Source organism: Lycorma delicatula, chromosome 1 (assembly GCF_047948215.1).
Source record: "Lycorma delicatula isolate Av1 chromosome 1, ASM4794821v1, whole genome shotgun sequence".
NCBI lineage: Eukaryota > Metazoa > Arthropoda > Insecta > Hemiptera > Fulgoridae > Lycorma > Lycorma delicatula.
The window spans coordinates 198,695,161-198,711,025 of NC_134455.1; the positions used below are offsets into that span (position 1 = coordinate 198,695,161).

Consider the following 15,865-nt stretch of genomic DNA (forward strand, 5'->3'; position numbering starts at 1 on the left):
TATTCAAAGTCAAAATTGGCACCCTTGAGATGGTTTAATACTTAGTCATTTATTATTAATCCCTCAAATATACAGTTTGATGAAATACATTTATACACAGATTGTATGATAGCACTAGATTAGATTCATGGACAACCATCTAATAGGAAAGTATTCATCGGCAATAGAATTTCTGAAATTTCAACAAAATACCACAAATGCTAATTGCTATTATGTCAAATCCTCTGATAATCCAGCAGATGTATTGTTTAGAGGTTGTTCACAAAGTAAATTAATTGACATGTCACTTTGGTGGCATGGTCCTCATTGGCTTTCACAAACTACTGCCAATTGGCCGAAAGATATTAATATTTCTTTAAAAATTTTAATATAAGTGCTGAATATCTAATAGAAAAGCGCAAACATACCGCTGTTCTTTGGTAGTTGGATTTCAGTTAACCACACATCTCAGGAATGTGGTCAAACTGACACTGTACAAGACTACACTTTATTTACACCATATAATCCTCTGAAGTAATACCTGAACAGTAATTCCCAGGGCTAAATAGGAAAAATAAAAAAGAAAGGAAAGTAGGAAAAAACAACACCAACAGATAAGAGCAAAAAGAAAGAACATGCTTACATGATTGAACATACTGCCCGTCAAAAAATCATAAATTTTTTTCTTAAATGTTTATAAACAATAGATAACAACAGTAATAATTATAAAATAAATTAATCAATTTTATTACCGTATTCTTTCATTCAATATCGTAGCAGATCTTAAAACACAATTATTTTCGATACAAATAAATCGATACTGAAAATACTATCGATTATCCATTTACAGTCGTATATGATTTTTTTTTTTGGGCCTTGTGGTTACAGTTAAACATACATATAGGTAAAACACATTGGTAAAATCATATGGTAAACAATAAAGCTCAAAATTAGAATAATTTGAATCTTATACATCCTTGTTAACGATTTATTGATTTCTAAGCAAACTTCTTTTTTGTCATTGTATTTGTTATTATATAATATATAAATAATAAATTAATTAATTTAACTTATACCTAACCTTCCAACTCTCATATTGAGTGAATTTGCATATAGATGTTATGGATATTGATAAAAATGTTGAGTTTGCAATGTTTAAAAGATGCCTAAAACGATCTAAACCAAATTTAATTGGAAAGATTTGCTGATATAATTTTTTCGTTTTACCTTAATCAATTTTCATCATTAAAAAAAAAAAACCATTTTTACACAAGTTGTAATCAATTTTGCCCCATTGCCAGGACAACCCGCCTGGAGGTCCTGGCTAAGGAGGACTGTCCAGGGCGTGCATAGGCATGCCCTGCAGCTAGTATACAATGAAACTTATTGTTATTCGTTCAAATAATTCATTATAAATTGTCATTTTTATCTAACTTATTTGTAATTGTAAAAAATCAAATGATTCATGTTATTTATAATCTAATTCTTCATATATCATGATTTTTGGCTGGCAGTATGTGTAGACTTACGTTTCATTCATGTTATTTGAAATTCACTATTAATGAGATACATTAATTTTCATTTAATACAGGACTTTTAAAATTTAAAGATCTTCAGCCCTTCGGTCGGATTCACACTCTGCTCCTGATGATTCAGCGGCTCCGTGAAGTTCACACAGCTCCTTATAGATGCACTTGGCTCCTGATGATTCAGCAGCTCCGTACATAGTATATAACCAAACAACTCACTTCAATCAGGCTGTCCTATTTCAGTCTTCAACAAGATTATTACAAGTTTCTAAGGACTCATCAAGTTTTATTTCACTCATTACATTTATTAATACAATAAATATTTATAATTTGTTAATGTTATACATATAAATGATATTTACAATAAAATAATTATAATCACAAGAAATCAAAGACTTAATTTATTTAAAAAATCTGCACTACTTTTCGACATTTTGAAAAAAGTCATACCTGTACAATTTGTGAATGAATATCTTGTTATTAATATGACCTCCTTCATTCATAATCAAGTTGTGTGGTATAGTTCATTTTTGACAATTCAGTTTTTTTTACTTTTGCCTAAAATTTTTAATTGGGTTTAAGTCTGGGGAGTTGGCTGACCACAGGAGCACTTTAATGTCTTGTTCAAAAAATTTGTCCACTTTTTTGGCAGTTTAGCATGGTGTCAAATCTTATTGGAACACTCCATTACCTTGTAGTAATTTGTTTTGAAGTTGTGTCACAACCCTTTCATTCAGAATCTTGATATAACTATCACTTTTCAACTTACCATCTGCTGGATGTAATGAACAATGGCCTTCAGATGTGAAACAATCCCGAAATATTTTTTTCTGCAGATGTTACCCAACTTGTTGGATATGAGCTGATGATGTACTTTCAGATTAAACTGTAATTAAACTGATCATAATTGTTTTTGAAACAATAAGTTAATAAAGCAACAGGGCTTGCTGATTACAATTGCAGATCAGTTTGGAGGCATGCAGCCTTCACTTGGGACTCAAATTCAAGAAATCAGTTTTTGTGATTATCAGTCTTTCAAGTGCACAATATTCAGTTCATGTAGTAAATGAAGATGAGTCAATTAAAAAATTTGTTGCACAATATTAATATCTCTAATAATTTACTTTTGACATGAGTATTAGCATAGTTAAAAATCAAATGCAATTCAGTGATTTGTTGCCATTGATGTTTGATGGACCTCCATGAACGATTAGAAATTGTAAATGTTAGGGAAAGATTACCTACTTCATGCATTATAGAAGTAATTCAGTTAATATGAGTGAAAGACCACCAATAAAAAAATTGTGAAGAATTACAAACTATGAATAAATTATTTAATCAATAAGTAACATGTATGAAATGTTTAGTTTCTTAGATATTAATGACATTGTAGAAGACCCAACTGTTTCTTTAGAAGAAAGATATGATGATTCAAGTGATGAAGACAATTTTTTTGAAGAAGAGAAAGTAATAAATAGTACACATTATCATCAATAGTTCTAGTGAAAAAAAAAAAAACTGTAGGTAAACCACGCCCCAATATTTAAGTTTAAAAAATAATTAATCTATCATCACACCCAATATTTAATTTTTATAGTAGCAGCTGTACTGTTATTTGCTAGGATGAATATGGAGATGAGGTCAATGTAGACAAATTTATTAGATTTATTTGCCACTTTATTCATACCAAATTGAATTTAGATGCTATTTTTTCTAGTGATACTTGCCCATACCAACACAGAAATAAGGTATTTTCAAATGCCTTGCTTCTCAATTCTATCTAAACTAATTTAGCATTTTTAGAAAAGGATCACACAATTATTTAGTGTAATTATGTGGATGCTTAAATAAAACAAAATGAATGAAAAACACAGATATCTTCTCCTTCCAGGTACTTTGAAGCACAGAAATGACAAAACCGAAGGGAAAATCATATGATTTAAAAAAAAAATAAAATGGGAATCCTGTTTCTATTGTAATATGATGTATACATGGTACTAATCCTAATGTGTATGTGGATTGTATGAAGTTTCATAAAAGTAACACTGACCCTCCACAAAGAATTAAAAAGCTTTCTGAAAAAAAGAAAATGTTACACACTTTTATAATAATCAAATTCTAATTACCTCATTAATGTACATTTACAAGAATTTAAAATTAAATAAATCAAGCCTCTTCAGAGCTTGCCAATAGTTGTTTCATCAGTTGAATGTGAAATTAAAAATGCACCAACATAAACATAAAAATCTTATACATAAACAATAAGGATGTAAATTCAATACACTTAAGCAATTTGATGTCTACAAAGATACATAAAATATCTTTCTAGGTGAACAAATACAATTTAAATCCACCAATTACCCTTCATACACATCACGAACAACAAAAGTACTTAAAAATCTTATTCATATTCCATTGAATACTCAACATTTCCAGTGTTAATCAATGATGAAGTTTGATTTAGAATGAAAGTTAATGCAAACTCATAGTTTTTCTAACTCTCACCTTAAAATTAAGTGTACTCTTGTTGCAAAATAATATAGACATATAACATTCTTCAACGTTATTTGAACCCGGTACAACATTCATATCAAAATTCAATGCTTAAAAATATTGTTTAATATTACGGTTTTGCAAGCAGTTAGCGGTTTTCTACCAGTTTGAGAAGGAATAACTGGACGTCTGGTCACATCAGTTATATTTTAACAGTAGTGGTTCCTTGATACAGTATCTTACTCTTTATTCATTTGCTCAATTTTAATTAACAGGTAATCCTATTCTGGCGATTCAGAGATGTAACCAGCAAAGTACACTCACTACACAAATAAGAGCTGTACCTGCCCCAAAATCAAGAAAAATTTGCTAAAAATCAGGAATCTAACTGCTTGTTATAAGAATAAATTAATGGTTGTATATTTTCTTTTCTCGACGTTTACAGTGTGGGCGAAAAGTACCTTTACTTGTTAATAGCATAGTACAGTTAGATATATAGATAAACATTGTTATGAATACAAAAAACAGTATATTTCAACATTTATATCTGGCTAACATTAACATTTATTGTGAATAACATTGTTACAAAGGTTCATTTTATCAACACCAGTATGCACTCCGCTATGTTCGATGCAAAGATTGATGTGTCGCCATGTTCTTGTGTGCATCTACTGCAGCATATCAGGGGTGATCCTTTCAAATGCCATGCAACTCCGTCTTGCAATTGATCGTCATTCACGTACATGAACGTTCGTGTCTTCTTTTATTATCTCCCATAGTTCATTGTTTGGTGTGGAGAGGTCTGGGCTTTGTGGAGACCATGGCAATGGTGGTGGGAGGTCTCGTGATCCACTTCCAATACTGCGGTTTGGATACAGTTCATTTAGCCGTGTGCGGACACTCACAGCAAAATGTGATGGAGCGCCGTCTTGAAGTGCAACAGATTTAAGGATGTTGAAAATAATAATATTTTGCTTGAAAGCATGCTATTAGATCCTCACTTTAAAAAACAAGGCTTTAAAGATGAAGCATCTTACCAAAATGCTTACACAAAACTTTCACAGAAAGTTCGAAGTATTTAGATTGAACAAGGCGATGATAGGTTTGAAACCCAACAACAAATTATTGAACCCTCCATTTCAACTGCATGAGAACATTTTGATTAACAAGTAACGCCAATTTTAACTAATTCAAACCCAACAGTAACAGGAATTTTAGAGCTAGATAAATATATAAATGAACCGCTCATCTCAAGAACACAAAATGCTCTCTCTTGGTGGAAAGAAAGGCGGTTAATTTATCCAAGATTATTTAAAATAATGCAAACTAGACTTTGCATTCCTGCAACCTCTGTTCCCTGTGAACGAATTTTTTTCAGAAGCGGGACAGTTAATAACAGAAAGGCGAAACAGACTTACATCAAAGAATTTTGAAAAAATTATATTTCTACATGTAAAATACTATAAAGTTTATTTGAAAGGTATTAACTTAATTTTTATTATTATTTTTTATTATTTTTTTGTGATAATAGAACCAACAATTTTTAAAAACAAAATTTTTGTGTGTGTCTGTGTAAGTTACTGTGCGCGTATTAGTAAAAACATCAAAGTAAATATAAAATAACATCGATGTGATAAAAAAAACAAAGACGGAATCAATGGCTCGCTAAAAATAAGGTAACGGTACAAGCTATATTATTTTACATTATTCATTTTGTCATTTATAGCTTTAGAGAAATTAGTTTATGATAAATTTTCTAGTTTTAAGTACTTTTACCCCTCGGGTTGGTCTAGTGGTTAACGCGTCTTCCCAAATCAGCTGATTTGGAAGCCGAGAGTTCCAGCGTTCAAGTCCTAGTAAAGGCAGATACTTTTATACAGATTTGAATACTAGATTGCGGATACCGGTGATCATGGTGGTTGGGTTTCAATTAACCACACATTTCAGAGCTGGTCGACCTGAGACTTTACATGACTACACTTCATTTACACTCATACATATCACCCTTATTCACTTTCTGAAGTAATTCCTGACGGTGCTTCCGAAGGTTAACAAGAAAAAAAAAGATATAAATACTTTTAATGAGTTTAAAAAAAAAATTGGTTCTCATTTCGCTGTAGCTGATGATAAACAAAAAATGTTTTATGGGGCTACAGATAAAATTTAATTGTTTAAGATTAACTCAGTTAAATAGCACAGTTAATGAACATTTTTTATAATCAGAAGTAATAAATTTGCCGAATGTTCAATAAACATTACTGATGGTGATGGAATAAGTTACGCGTCACGTGTGGAAAATAATAAATAAATAGATAAAACAAAAGCAAGCCAGAATTTGGTATGGTAGGAGGATCCTCCTACAACAAGCTATGCATAAGAAAGATTGCTATGAATCGAATTGTAATTGAGAAAAATTTGATTTCCGTCTTTCTTTCTTTTTCCTGTTTAGCCTCCGGTAACTACCGTTTAGATAATTCTTCAGAGGATGATGTGTATGAGTGTAAATAAAGTGTAGTTTTGTACATTCTCAGTTCGACCATTCCTGAGATGTGTGGTTAATTGAAAACCAACCACCAAAGAACACCGGTATCCACGATCTTGATTTCCCGTCGCCTATACATTTAATTGTTAAGAATAGTAAAAAGAATCGGTTTCTCTTGGAAACTGATTCTCGATTTTTTCGTTCAGTATAAAGAATCGAATCGAAGGAACTACTCGTTCACGATTCTTCCCATTACAGAGGTTTTTGTATAGTTTTGTATTCATAACAATGTTTGCCTACATATCTTAACTTTACTATGCTATTATTAACACGTGAAGGAACTTTTCGCCCGTATTGTGTGTGTGATATAATGTGATTAGTTTCCCCATAGGCCATCAGTTCCGATTATTAACATCCGTTATTCATTCGCTTTTTAATTTTTATACTGGTTAATGGATAAACTGATAACCTAAAAAAAATTCTTATGTTCTGTTTGAATAAATAACTTACTGCAGTTGAGGTTTTATGCATTAGCATATTTTTGTCATATGAACCGCGAAAAAGGTAGGTGTTTTGTGACAATTTAGTTTTTAATACTTATTTTTTTTAAGTTGTTAGACGATGATAACTGTTGTACGTTTTTAATACATTAATCATATTTTTGAATGTAGCAGTTTACTGAAGGTTGTTTATAGTTTAGTTTCCCGAATCATTCTTTATGTCATATGTGTAAGGTAGGTTATAATTGAATAGCCCAAATTTTTATTTTGAGATGCTTAAATCTGCACTTTCTCTTGAGTAGATTCAATATTTTGGTGAACTACCCATATAATACGTTTTGTATACGAACATTTTTGGTATTTTTCGATTCTGAATCGAGAATATGATTGCAGACCTCTCTTTAACATACAGTGGGAAGTTTTCACACCAAAAATGTTGTTTTTTTGCCCATGACGGTCGGAGATGATTTTTAATGTAAACAAATAATTAGCTATGTTGTAACTCAACATTACCATAATTTGGCATTACCAGCAGAATACTCGTAAACAGTTGTCTGTGGTTTATTTATTTATTTGGAGTTAATTACATGTATATACATTATAATTTATAAAAGCATAAGTGCCTCTTTGCCCTTATTCCCCTCCAATTATTATACAAATTTAATACATAAAAAAATATATATATTTATACTTTTGCCAGTTTCTTTGGTTATTTCAGGTATTTTAAACAGATATTGATTATTAGACCTTAATGCATGTCTGTGATATAGATTTCTTTTTTTCATGGTTAAGTTCCTGTTTGACCCATGTAAGGATATTGTAATTTTTTCACAGAATGGTTACTAACAGGTGTTCATCTTGGAATGGATTGTTTTCAAAAATAGGGTTCAGTAATTAGCATATATTTAGATCTAACATCACGTATCGTAATTATCTTAATCCCAAATTTTACAGGCTTCTTTGGGATGTACAGCATGAAGCATCTTCCTCAAAATTCTAAGAGCTCTTCATCTTTTGTTAACTATAAAACTGGTTAATAGTTAGCTGTACATGATGAAATAAAGTCTTACCATATCTCTGTTATCAGTGCAAACCTATCTGTTGTTCTTCACTATTGACTGGTTGTTCAAATCATCAAATCTTAATCAGTGATAAATTAAAATTGTTTCTCAGAGAAAGCTAATAACTATAATGCCCTAATTTCAAGAGAGTTAGATAGACCAACTGAGAATTGCAGAGAGTTACTATATTTACTCTGTTTATTTAGCATTTTGGCATTGGTGTGTGTTACAATTTTATTTATAATACCTTTAGACAAATGAAGTGATTTCAAAGGTGACTATAAAGTTTGCACGTTACTCTTTTGGGCATTGACCTACATTGATAATATTCCTTGCCGTAACTTTTGTTATACTGGAAGGAATTACTTTCATCCAGGGTACCCATTTTTATCTTTTACAATACAAGGAACACATGGGCCATTTGCCGAAGTAGATGTGCTAATAGAAATGGAAGTACTATTAGAAGCAGTAGCAGCTGAGGCATCAGCAGGAGTGGATACACCAACAAATGCAATAGAATCAGAATTGGGGACTTAAGGTGTTGTATCACTTGGTTCAAATTCCCAGGTCTCTTGAGCTTTATCTTTAGATTTAAGAATCTTACCTTGATCTTTGGAACATTTGTACAAGGTTTAGTTAGTTAACTTTATGATTTCATGTTTATAAATCTATGTACCTTTTGGGTGTTCCAAAGCCTAAAAAGTTGCCTGATTTCACATAGATAGAATGTCTGAAAGTCCAGTAGAAGGGTTTGGTAAAATATGGGGTGGGCCGCTTTTTTGTGAAGTGGTAACTGGAATCTGCCTTCATACTTTACTCTTTTTCTTAGCAAGGTGAATTACATACTCATCTGAAGAAATATCTTCACATGATGGCTCAATCATCAGTTCCAAGTACTAGAATAAGCAAAAATGTCATCCTCTTCCTTGTTACCACTACCTTCATCAGTATCATTTTCATCATCAATTACTCTATATCAGATGACTAATATCATTGTAAAAGACAGATTCTTTAAAAAAACCCGATTTTGTTTTACATCTTCTAAAATAAAAATAATGCCTACTTAAAATTCTTTGAGTGCATTATTAATAATTTACACACTAACAACTTAAAACAATTAGAAAAAACTGTACGTAAAATAAATCATGTTAATAATTGCACAGATTGTTTAAAAAGAGTTGATTATTCAAAAAGATAATTTATTGTATAAAAAAACATGGCAAACACTGTAGAAAAAACGTATAACAATGCCACATAAAACAACCCAAAAAAACAGCTGTAACAGATGCTCGCAACCCTTACTTATAACTAACTGACATCTATAGTTTCAGATTATATACTAAAATATAATTTATATTATTATTTATTTTATGAATATAACATTATAAACACAATGATATAATTAATATTCAATATTCAACACCCCTTGTTTATACATAATGTTAATGTTATACATAATGTCTTGAATGTCACTTTAAATATTTATTTTTTCACTTATCATTTGGTTTGTAAATAATTATTATGTTCAAACCAGTGATATTTTGGTGGTACTTTGGTAGTGATATTTTAGTATCTTAATATAAGCAAGGCAACAAAAGACAATCTGAACAACTATTATCATACATAAAAAAAATTACTAATATTAAATTTTACACCCAAACATGAACAAAATAAACAGATTCTCTTCCAAATCACAAAAAATTCAGTTTCTAAAGTATATAGAAAACCAACAATCATCACACTCATTCACAACACCATTAACCTTATCCAAATTATTTTGCCTTTTGAAATATACTACACTCAAATGCCTGTAATAGCACATCCGTTGACACTCCTATATAAAAAAAAGGTAAAAATAAAAACAAGTAAAAAAAATACATCTTATTAATATATGCAAATAATCATTCAGGATATAGCTCACAAATTAAAAGAATAAATAAATACATTGTAGCCACTGAACAGCAAAACCAAATCATTACACTCAGAACATAACCACCAAACAATTATATTTCCTCTAGCTTATAAATAGTGAATTGCCCTTGCTGTACAATGTCTATATTGATCAAGTAGGATGCAGTTCCAAACAAAAGATACAAAGAATGCTTAAAAGTTGTACATAGAGGTGACTGTTCACATTTTACAACTATCTCATACACACAAATCCTTGACAACAGCCATAGTATTCTACACATAACATAAAAAGAACCACATCTTAACGTATTTAAACATGAAATATGTAAACTTACAAAAACAGATGACTACAACTACTAAATGGACAGACATAATTCAATCGAACTATTGACCTCGCTTGACAGTTTTTAATACATTTTCCCAATTAAAAATAATAAAAAACTACCTACAATTAATCCAATGTGAGAACAGGGAACAGTAGTATCAGTCACTGTAGATGGTTGGAAAAAGACTACAAAAAAATTCTGAAATAAGTTTTTAAAAACAGATTTATGGTAAAATTTGTTTTTTTCCCAAAAAAACTTTTATAGAGCTGACTACGCCACATCAGGTTTTCTTGAAAGTTCCTTATAAATATGAATAATATTAGTTATAAGCTTTGTTGGTACCATTCATGAGTTTTTATATGCAATAATAGATTAATATTTACTCATCTTATTTTATTGCTATCATTTTGTTTTCTATTGTTTGTTGTGTAAAACCCTAGTAATTTCAAATGGTGTAGGTGTATTCAGCAAGGAAGGTAATTACTGCATGTATATAATGTATACATACATTATGTTTTAAGTGTCTGGGATTTGTCTCTAACAATTGTGATTATTCATTAATTTTTTTTCTAATTCTTGTATGCATTAAAATTTCACTTTGTTAAATATGTTGTATTATATTGCTCTTAAGTCAGTGGATGTAAAAGCAATTAATTAAAGAAAATTAAAATAATAACACTTGCAGTGAGTGCCCTTATAGGATAATACCTTTAAAAAAAGACACAATAAAACATACTTCTCTTCATCATATTTTCTAAGGTATTTGTATTCTTTTCATAGTTTATTGTGACAATAGAGATGAGTAAAGAAATGAAGTAAAATTTTAAAACCTTTTTTTTAATGAGACCCGGAAGTGAGATTAATTTATTTTAATTTGATCTGCATTATATTGAACTTTTTTGGATAATGTAGGTTTACTTTGAGTAGGAAGCAGACTTTAACACTCTCTATTATATTACCATGTTAAACTTCTTATTATTTTACATCCAAATGTTAACATCACAAAATTAATTATTAATGCTGAACATTTGCAACTTTTACATTCTGATGTTCAATTAATACATCCTTCTTTACGTCAGAAATATTGGATCATAAACAGAAAGAAAATTATTTCTTCTATCATTCGTAAATGTATAACATGCTTTTGATTTACCACAAAAACCCAAGTTCAACAGCTTGGTCAACTACCATCTTCCAGAGAAATTCCATCCTGACCATTCTATACTTGCACAGTAAATTACCGCAGTCCAATTAATTATAATATGTCATGGCAGGGTGAGATCCAAGTCTTTGAGTAAAGTATATATCGCGCTTTTCGTATGTCTTGCTACAAAAGCTATACATTTAGAATTAGTATCAGACCTGACTTCACAGTCATTTATTACAGCTTTGACAAAATTTATATTGCCTAGGGGTATCCTACTCAAGTCTTTTCTGACAACAGTTCCTATCCAACTTTTGTTGTGCTGAAAATATTCTTTATGATTTATATCAACGTTTTAAATCAGACAAATTCAAATCAGACATTCAACCACATAAGGAATAAATTGGTCATTTATTGCTGCCTCTTCTCCCCATTTTGGTTGCCTATGGAAAAGCGCAATCAAGAGTGTCAATTATCATATGCATCGAGTAATAGGACAGACAATTCTTAATTTTGAAGAATTATGTACAGGTTTTACTCAAATTAAAGCTTGTCTCACTCAACTCTCTTCTTATTTTTGCTATTTCAATAGACTACAGAGATCCAGTATCTCTATCACCGGAACACTTTCTCATTGGTTGCCCACTCACCTCTTTGACTGATTACAAGTACCAAAGTTGAAATTAATTACTTAGGTCGCTGGCAACTACTCTAAAAATTTATGCAATCCATTTGAAAACACTGGTCTAAAGACTATCTACATTACCTCCAACAACACAGTAAGTGGCATTTTCCTTCCCATAATCTTTGTGTTAGAGATTTAGTATTAATTACCAACAAAAGTTTCGCACTCATGCAATGGAAGCATGGAGTTGTCACCCAAGTTTAACCGGGTTCTGACAACCTAGTTAGGGTTGTTGATCTAAATACACCTAATGGCCAATTACGAAGACCTTTACATAAATTATGCTTATTACCAATCTCTAATGATTGAGTTTATTATTTACATACTTTATTGTTATTACAATTTCATTTTGTATCTCATAATATGATTGATTTATGTTTATATGCTAATTGTTATTGTAATTTCATTGATTGTTCTTTCAAAAATATGATTGTTATTGTGTTATTTATGTAACCCTTTCACTATTAAACAGTTTACAGACTAATTACTATACATAAACATTATAAGTATTATTATTATACTTAATACATATGCACATTTAAACTTTCTTGTTCTGTAATATGGCATAATCTATGCACCATTGTATATTATATTTTTTATTTACTGACTACTCTGTATAACACATTCATTTATAATTATATTATATAATTTATTGAGATTACAAATCAAGCATTGTTGATATTATATGCATATTATTATTATAACATGTCATTACAATATTAACAAGTGAAAAATCATCATATGATTTTTGGCGAGCAGTATGTTCAGATTCATGTACCTTTTCCTCGTCATTAATTATAAATAAAGAACTAACTGTTCCTTTTTATTCATGTAAAGTATAAAGTTGTTACAATTCAGTTGGCTAATTAACCAGATGGCATTTAGAGATTATCACTATCAATTATTATATTGTGTAGTAAAAATTTCACACTTCATTGTTACATATACATAGTAAATTATATGCATTACTCAACAATGTATTAGATAAATTAAGCATTTATATACTCATGTATACTGAGACAATCTTTTGTATCATTTGTTCAAACATTTAAGGATCATATATAAATACAAAGTGAACAATGTGTCTATATTTATTTAGTGTACTAAACCAGCGATTTATATCTGCAGTTGAGGAACCAAACATTTCACTGCAAACATCAGTTAATACCGGTTTAATTAAATTTTCTCCAATTGTGAGCAATTTTTTGTTTTGGCTATGCGTAGTGCAACTGAATATAAACATTTCAATTGCAATTTATTTTGAATAAAAGTTTCTTTAAATTTTTTTCTTTTGGAGATTAAATTCTTGTTTTTGTTGTTCAAAATATTCCAATGGTTTCTCTTCTAGTTCGGGATGTCTTGATATAAAATGTTGCAACATTTTGGATGATTTCTTGGTACTTACATTTTTCCATACATAACTTCCTTACATATTATGCACATTGGACATACACCGTCTTCCATAGAATTAGACCAAAGTATATAACAATATTTCAAGTATTAATTATTGTAGCACCTTGTAAAAGCAGCTTTATTTTTCTTGTTTGGTGAACATTAATTTTCTGTTTCTCAATTTTTCTATATTTCCATTTCCTGGAGTAGAACTTTCAGTGCAGAAAAAATTATGCCGAGTTCCTTGTCTTTTTCACTCATTTAAGAGGAACAAAAATTGTTGTTTTTACAATAATTAAAAGTAAACTACTTCACTAAAACACTAGTAGTCAACACGTAAAGAATGTAATTGTAAATGTAGCGTTTTCAATAAATTGAACATGTCCATAGCTAAGTCATAAAACAAAGGTACCGCCAAAGCCACACCCTTTAGTGCGGCTTTGTTTTGATATTGTCCGCTACTACACTTCACGTGTCAAGGGATAGTTTATTGTTGCCAATTATGCAAAGAATACTATGTATTCAATAAATTAAACATGCACCAATATTCGCCATTGTATATGTATAGAACATTACTAAATAATAATATATCAATTTTATATTACCATCAAATGAATTTTTTTTAACGTTCCTTTTTTCTCATATTTTTAAAGTTTGTGTTCAACTCATTGATACTTTTTTTTACATTTGTCTTATTGAAGTTTTTCAATTCCAGTTTGTGGGTAGATATGTTTACTTTGACAGAATTGTATGTATTTTTTTCTTTTTGTGCAGATATTTGAATAATGTAAATAAGAAAAAATCCTTATTTCAGATGTATTCTTCAAAGATATTTGCTGTAGGTTGTTGTGTTAAAACTAGACAATTACAGTTGCTGGGCAGTTGTAATTGTAGTTTGCTTAGCACATCAGCTGTAGCTCTTGGCCGATATAAAAGCAAACCTGCAACCAGTCGAACCAGACTGGTTACTAATGCCAGAAATCCTGGTTTGGAGGGTCGTTTAAACATAATTAAACAAGATACACCGGATATTGAATCCATTCCTCTACATGCAGAAGACTTTGAGGAACTTGAAGGAGAATTTGATAATGAAAAACAGATTCAGGAGTATATTGCCAGGTATTTGCCATATTTATATCTTGTTAAATCTTTTCTTTTGTTACATTTTTGTCATGGTAATATTGAGGCAGCTCTGTGACTAAACAAAGAAGTCAGGAATATGGAGTTTGTACAATAGGTAACTAAGCTTAGGCAGTCACTGGGTAAGGATGTCTACAAAGCAATATTTATAATAACAATGTAGGAGTTAACCTTGGGAATGTGGGTTAGCCAATTGGCCCAATGTGGTTTTATGATTAAAAAAAATCCCAGGAACATAATTTATTAACATTTTTTACCAAAACAAATGAAACTGATTTTGAACACTAGAAAAAACAAATGAGAATGTGTTTGGTAAAGAATTTTTTTTATTTCAATTGTCAGAGGTAAAATAAGTAATGAAGTATTTCAATTAAAGATACTATACAGTTGTGATTTGTAGGAAATTCATTAATTCTTATTTCAAGATAGAAAGTTAGTTCTCAATTTAAAAATTATAGAAAAAATAAAGCTACAGTTTTTTAAGAATGAACACATTATGTTCAAAATCCATAATTTTAAATGATGCCCAACAAATGAAAACTATTTTCTTGGATCGTAATTTGAATTAAGTACTTTTTATTTATACACTTCATTTAAATAATTACTGCAATATTAATAAATCAGCATGACTAAATATGTTTTTATAAAATAAATTGTTTTACTTACTTTCTAAATACTTAGAATTATACTTGCAGAAGAGTTTTTCAGAACTACAGTTCAGTTACATTTTCAGTGACACTTGGCTTATGTGGATAGGAAACATGTTTAATATGTGGTTAGATACTGCATTCTGTGTATGTTGTCTCTGTTTAGTCCATTTCTTCTGTCAAATGTAATAGATAAGTAAATTTCATACTTTCTGAATTTGATCTACATATTTAAAAGTAAACTTGTAAAAATAATAAATATAATATATTGTAAGTACGAGGCTCTGCTGATAAATATTGCACATATATACGTAGCATGGGAATGAAGAGATACTGGAATGAAATAAAAAACAAATAAAAGTACAGTCTTAACTACAAAATAATACAGTATTTATTTTTCAATGTAATCGCAGTTTACACTGGTCCTCTTTTCCCAATGTGTGACAAGTGTTTGCATTCCATCACTGAAAAATTCTGGCGGTCTTTGTCAGATCCAAGTGGTCACAGCTTCCTTCACTTCATTGTTGAAGATTTAATGATTACCTTTAAGATCCCTCTTGAGATGAGGGAAGAAGT

General features: G+C 30.1%; 1 protein-coding gene across 1 annotated transcript in view; it reads left to right on the top strand.

Annotated features, from left to right (window-relative positions):
- Window positions 1-6,720: 6,720 nt before the first annotated feature.
- LOC142327325 (uncharacterized) overlaps window positions 6,721-15,865 on the top strand; it is a 28,776-nt gene continuing 19,631 nt past the window's right edge. Inside the window, exons 1-2 of the mRNA XM_075370259.1 lie at window positions 6,721-7,047; window positions 14,317-14,621. Of these exons, the coding sequence (XP_075226374.1) occupies window positions 14,317-14,621 (305 nt within the window). The 5' untranslated portion in view covers window positions 6,721-7,047. The remainder of the gene's footprint in view (window positions 7,048-14,316; window positions 14,622-15,865) is intronic.